Here is a 7,143-nt window from a genome sequence, read left to right as displayed (position 1 = left end):
ACTTAAAGTAGAAATATTCCTGGTCTGTGATGCCACCTCCCACCAGATACGGGCATTTTCCCTAAGCATATAGGTGGCACAAGCCACCCTGTCACTACCTTCCACCCTCATAAAATCCACGATAGAGGTGATCATGCTCATCCATTATTCAGCCTTCAATGGATCTGGTCCTCCCTCGAAGGTTGGAGGATGTTGCTTCTTGAATCTTTCATAAAGTGGCTCACATATGTTCCCAACCTCAGGTGACTGTACAACTGGTACCACAACATATGACACAATATGTGTAGCACTCCCTGATGGAGCCTGCTGTCTTAGGAGGCAGATCTGCTCTTCTTGACTTTGTAGTTGGGCTTTCATATCAGCAAATATCCACTGCCAATTCTCAGGGACTGGCCAAGGGTTCTGGCCCTGGTCATCATCTCTAGCCTCGGACCCTATGCCGGCTAGTCGTATTGATCGCCTTGGACACATAGCTATCCAAGTTTATATGCAATCAACGACTCGGCAGTCAGGCAATGATGACAGGTTAACAATCTTTCCATAGTCCACCATTGAAACTCAACCAACCAAAGCAATCAAGATGCAAACAATCATTTAGATATTCATTCACATGTAGCAGCAATGCCTCATAATAATCACACAACAGTCAAGGGCCAGGCCCTATCAGTATCTCATGTTCCCTATTAATCATACAGATTAAAACATTTATATTTCATTTTAGCATTTAAGCGTGTAATCACATATATACAGTTACCAAACCCTGAGTCAAGCTTGTCTTTAGTGGCGAGTGTACATGCCTAGGCAATCTTTAGGAACCCTTAAACCTAGACCACTCTGATACCAAGTTGTAACGCCCTAGATAACCAAGACTGTTACATTGTGTATTTTAAAATAGTGCCAGACTTGCTAATCAAGTCGTTTGAACAATAATGTGTTCCTAAAGTCCACGATCAGATTAGGGTTAAAAGATTTTGATTGTAAATAGTTAATTTTCATTAAAATGGATGTTTGATACATGGGATCCCAAAATCAGGGTTTAAGTACAAATTTACAATCCTCAAAAGTTTAATACAAATAAAAGCCACTCTAATGGTAAAATTCAAGTTTTAGGCTCTGTCCCTGAATTTTCCCTCGACCATGGCGGTTGAGCAGCTCACAATGTACACTTCGCCCCGAGAGCTCTCCAACTCATAGTAAAATTCAGTCACATTTAGGCTCTGTCCCTGAATTTTAGGAGACAATAGATAGCCTTCGGGACCTCGAATTCTACTAAACCAAGTGGTAGAAATCGTCCCGAGCGCTGAGGTTCGAACCCCTGAGCCTTCCCAATGCTAAAAACCGACCTAGGCAAAAATTCTCTAGGTGGGCCGCGACCTGGCCCTAGGGGTCTTGGCGCACCCTTGAGACAGAGCCACGGCCCCCATGCATCTGGGGGAGGCAGGTCGTGACTTGCCCTCTAAGTTCACAGCACGCCCTCAAAAAAGAGAGCCCTCCTAATCAACATATCTAATCTTATAAGAAATTCTTATTCTTCCTAACACCCAACATCAGTTATCAAATTCACACTCATGCAAGCTCAACCCCTTAAACATAAACTCAACAAAATTAGAGAATTTGACTTGAACTTTTACCTCAAATTGCAGCCTAGTTTCCCCCTACAGTATCTTTGAATGAACATAGCTTAATCATTCAGTTCCCAAAGCTGAATTCCATGGTTCAAATCTTCAATTCATCCAAAATTCCTCAAACATGAGAGAGAGAGAGAGAGAGAGGAAATCGTGAGTGAGAGGGTGAGAGAGTGTGTTGAGAAATTTCCTTAAGGTTCCTGGTCTTTCCCACACCTGAGTATATCTTTAGCCCAAAAGTCCCTTTTGCCCTTCAAGTTTATTCAACCTCTAATGGTTTCTAAGGGTAGAATGGTCATTTTCCCCCGGTTCCCGCTAATTCCTCAAGTGTTCCTTCTGTTAACCAATTAACCCTGTCACGTCCATCTAGTTACTAAATATTTATTCATTACCCAATAGATCCCAAAATATTCTCTAAATTCCCAAAAATACGCCAAGGCTCCCCCGAGCCGGGTATATAAACCCCGCTGTGACTATCTAGCTAATATGCTCACTATAACCATCTCAAGCATATACTACAAATATATCCACATAATAATGTGGTCTCTACCATATATCACATAAAATCACATTTACGCCCTTAACAGGCCAAAATTACAAATATTCCCTTTAAAGCAGAAAAGGGCCCACAAGCATATTTAATACTCATAAACATGCATATCACATAACCGTAGAATCATTTTAATCATACATGCCACCTAGCCACGCATTTAACCAATTAAACATACATATATTCAATTATACCCTCCTGGCACGCTAACCAAGGCATTAAGCCCTATTAGCAATTTTGGGTCGTTACAATAAGAGTACCCAAACATTTTGGTAACATTTTGAGGTACTTTGGGTCGATGTTCAAGGTCAAAAGTCAGAGTAATAGGAATTGCATCGCCCGTCTCACAATAGCCCAGATAGGCGACGCATTGCATGCACGAAGGCGATGAATCGTGTGGGCAGTCAGTACTGATTCGTACAGTTACGTGCTTTGGCTCCAAAACTTAGTTTAAAATGCTCTAATCTTATTAATTAACACTAATGATGGTTTCTACACTATTTAAGAGGATCATTTAAGATTTTGGTGAATTGATCACTCACCACACTCTCTCTAACTCACAAGATTACTAGTTTTCTCCAAGATCTTCTACAAGAAAGCTTGACTTGTTTTGAAAATCAAGGCTTATAAATCTCAATCTCATTCAAACTTGTAGTAGCTTCAAGCAATCTCAAAGGGGAGGCTAGGAATGGAGATTTTTTTATTTTTTTTCATCTCCATTGATTAAAATAAACTCATAATCTTTATGATTCTATGTAACTAGGGTTTTTACTCCAAAAGGTTCTCTCTATCTCTTAATCTTATTTGTGTTATTCTTTCATTGTGTACATTGTTCTTGGACTTGATTTGTTTTAATTACAATATTAAAATTGTGTGTTAAGCCATGATACTAATAGAAAAGGCCCAAATTTTCATGAAAATATATTTTTTTTCTTACAAAAAGCTCCCAAATTTTTAAAAATACCATATAATAGATAATTTATATTAAACTATCATATTTTGTATAGGACCCTCAACAGGGCCAGTCCTATTACATGTGTGACACTCAATATTTTTTTACTAGGCTCTAGCTCATTATTTTACTTTGTATTGTAAATAAGGGGCATAAGTGCCATTTGGGGCCATGAGTTGGAGGCCTCTATTAGCAATATGTGTGTTATGAATCTGATGGTTAGAGGACAAATACCCACATTGGAATACTTTAATGTTTGGTTGGCTGGAATGATTCATGTGTTTGGTTTGCAAAATAAAATTAGAAAACTCTTTCCAATGGAAAAGTGATTCACAAGAGTAATTGAATCGTCATTATGTTTAAAATATGATGGACTAATCATTCCATTCCAATGTGTGTGGCCTAAATGTATAGTGCTTTGTGTGTTTTATATTTTATTTATTTTCTTTTACCTAAATTGCCCTTTGATGCATCTCTCATTTTTTCTTTTTTTTTTCTTCTTTCTTTTGTGCGCATTAGATATGTTGACACATATAAATAGATAATAATGTTTGTTAAAAAATATAGTTTTTATATTTTTGGATAAAAATAATTATCAAATATTTATTTTAAAAAATTACAAATGTATATCAAAATATGTTAAAGTAAAAGCTTGCTTTTTTAAAAAAAAAATCGAATTGAAAATTTAAATTATTTAAAATATAACATCAATTACAAACAATTAAAATTGACATATATCTTACTACGATTTAAAATAAAATTATAATATATTATTTTTTTAATAAAATAAAATATAAAAACTTTCATACAATTAAGTACAATTTTTAAGTATTAATGATATTTTATTGTACTTTTTTCTACAAAATATTTTTTTATATATAAGGGTAATTTAATAATATAATTATGATTTAGAATAAAAATAATAATAATAATTTTTTATTTAATAAAAATTAATGTTAAAAAATAATGATAATTTGATTGAAAAAATATTTATAAAAGTAGAGGAAGAATATTTTGGTCAAAATAATATAATTTTCATTCTATTCTATTATATTTCATTCCACACTATACCAAACATAATAATCCTCATTCAATTATTGATTCCAAAGTCTCAATCAAACAAAAGAATCAAAATTTAATTCATTTCCATTCCTATTACCATTAGTATTACCATTCCATTTTTGTTTTGCAACCAAACGGCGACTAAGTTTTAAATATATATGTTGGAACCCAAAAAATGTCACATTGGGTCTAAGACTGATTATACCATATAAAATCAGGACAAAGCCATTGCACGGCCCGATCAACCATTTCCTTGAAAAAATAGCCCAATACAGTGTATTTAAAGTAGTGTAGCTTCCGCAGGGAAGAGAGATGAGATCTTCCGTCAAAAGCAGGTTAAAAAATTAAAAGCTTTTACATTTTAATCATTTAAGGGGAATAGAGGAAAAAAGGCGGCAAAGTTGGTTACTCAACAACCAATCAAATTCCTCCATTCGCTCTATAGTCCTCCTCTCCATCACTATAAATAGCCAACGCTATGCACAGCAATGTCACATCAAGATTTTCTATCGTTACTCTACTTGAAAAAAGACTTATTTGACTTAATCATCAGAGAGTTTTCTTGCAGGTAACCCCCAATGCTTTATTTGCTTCGCAGATTCAAGATTCTAATCGAAGAAGGGAATAGAAGTTTCCGGAGAAAAAAGATCACATTTCAAAAATATCACAACAAATTTTCAACCTCAAAAATTGGTGTCGTCTGTGAGAAAATTGTCATCAACAATTTCAAGAAACACAGTCCGACAGTGTAACTTTGAAGGGAACAAAAAGCTATGGTACCGAAAAGCACCGTCCATCATTGACAAATATGCGAGACGTTAACGAACAGTTAGACCGCATGTGTAAAGTCATGGAAGCATCCCAGCAGCATTCCGAAGAAGCCATTAACTCTCTAAAAGAAGTCCAACAGAAGTTGGAAGAATAAATTTTGGACCTTCGGAAGGAAAATGCCGAGTTAAAAACCAAGATTCCTCTGCCAGCAATTGAGCCGCCACCAATCCACATTATTGGGAATTAAGACGATGATCTTGATCTTAATATACTGCCCAATGACCCAGCCATCAGAGAATGTGGTTTCCCAGGGGCCCCACCAGTTCGCCAGAATGAGGCCTATGCTGCATCTAATCAAGATCCTCACCCCATTGGCTCCTCAATTTCAATGCCAAGAAGGTAATGTTGCGCGACGTCAAGTCAGGCAAACCAACCATCAGGTGAATGAGACCATAGAGGGTTTCAAGAATCATGATCATAGCAAGGATCTAGTGCAACAAAATACTCCTTTCCTAGAGGGCTAGAAAGAAGAGATGATGAAAGAAGTATTGATGAAACTCTCTGAGGGGCGGTCTTCTTTCCTACTCGATGTTGCAGATCTCGCCATAAGAAGAGCTGACAAAACCTCATTCACAGAATGGATCACACACGAACCCGAGCCGAAGGACTTTGTCCTCCCAACATTTCCTGCCTCTAATGGCAAAGGTGATCCACTTGATCACATCTTTTAGCTTAAACAAAAAAATGTCCTTGGAAGTAGACATTGAGGCTATACACTGCAAAGTATTCTCTACTACTTTCACTGGGCCAGCACTTTTATGGTTTAGACAATTATCGCCTCGGTCCATCAGCAATTTCAGTGATTTTTTAAAGCAATTCTTGCAGCAATACAGTGCAAACAAAGAAGCTCCCAAAACCATGGAAGACCTCTATCGAATAGATCAAGGTGAGAACGAACATCAAAAAGCGTACCTTAAACGTTTCATTGATTTGGTTCACCAAATCCATAACATTGATACAATCATTGTTGCGAATCTTTTTGTCAAAAGTCTACAAGTAGACACACTCTTATATGAGAATCTCACCACGAGCGCACCATTTCACCTCAGTGACATGAAAATAAGAGAAGAAGGGGTCTTCCGCATTTCGGAAGCATGGGAACAAGCACAGAAAAAACTTGCCCCAATTTTCGTTCCAGCCACCAGTAACCCACCTCCGCCTGTCAGAACCGACATGCAAAAGCTAACCAACTCAACAACTAACAAGATTCCCAAGAGATCTGAAACCAATGACAAGCATCCTCGTTATTCGACTTTCAAACTCAATACCACACAAGAAAAAATTATAAAGAAAATAAAGACCGGCAGATCTGGCAGACCCAACCGAAGAGATAATAACAGATACTGCTTGTTCCATAAAGAGCGTGGCCACACAATCGCTGAATGCAAAAGCCTGTACGAAAAAATTCAGACCCTCATGCTGTGACTTACTTCAATATATCAAAGGAAGATATGTTAACAATGCCCTTCAGTCAACCCCACCAACGGTCACATCGGCTGTCACAATAGCGCCGCCCGTAGAAGTTACACCAACTACCACTCAACAACCACTCAAACAAGTCCCAATGATACACGAGATAATTGAGCCAACTCCTAAAGATGAACACAAGGTCTAAATTCAAAAGCGTATGGAAGAGCATGTCAAGCGCTATTGATCATTGGGGCACATTGTGATCTTCATCAGTGCAGAAGAACACTTCTACCCTGCATCACAAATCACCTTCACAGAGGCTGATTTGCATGGTTTGCAGCTTCCGCATGATGATCCTCTTATAATAAAACTCTAGTGGGTCAATACATATTAGGACGGGTTTTGGTAGATGGCGGAAGCGATGTGGACATCCTGTTCTGGGAAGCCTTTTAAGAAGATAGGAATTAATGAATCCAATATTCGACCCAATACTATTCTAGTTCTTGGATTCAACATTTTTAAAGTGTACCCCAAAAGAATGATAAAACTCCAGGTACATGTAACGGAACATTCCGTGGAAGTATATTTTGTTGTCATAGACTCCCAAAGTAGTTACAACACCATAATGGGCAGAAGTTGGATTCATCGGATGTAAGGTGTCATGTCTACCCTCCATCAAGTTATGCGTTGTCAATCCCTTGATGAGACCTACA

The 7,143-nt window shown here is 37.4% G+C and overlaps 1 protein-coding gene across 1 annotated transcript; it reads left to right on the top strand.

The window, feature by feature from the left end:
• Positions 1-5,704: 5,704 nt before the first annotated feature.
• Positions 5,705-6,445, top strand: LOC133785331 (uncharacterized). The gene has a single exon (XM_062224580.1). The coding sequence runs from the start codon at positions 5,705-5,707 to the stop codon at positions 6,443-6,445; it is 741 nt and encodes a 246-aa protein (XP_062080564.1).
• Positions 6,446-7,143: the final 698 nt, after the last annotated feature.

Source organism: Humulus lupulus, chromosome 6 (genome assembly GCF_963169125.1).
Source record: "Humulus lupulus chromosome 6, drHumLupu1.1, whole genome shotgun sequence".
Lineage (NCBI taxonomy): Eukaryota > Viridiplantae > Streptophyta > Magnoliopsida > Rosales > Cannabaceae > Humulus > Humulus lupulus.
The sequence above is the reverse complement of the archived record's forward strand: the minus strand, read 5'-3'. Positions and strand labels throughout refer to the sequence as shown.

What these genes read in the sequence shown, in the direction of transcription:
- LOC133785331 (XM_062224580.1), top strand. Translation starts at nt 5,705, where the DNA reads ATGTCCTTGGAAGTAGACATTGAGGCTATACACTGCAAAGTATTCTCT.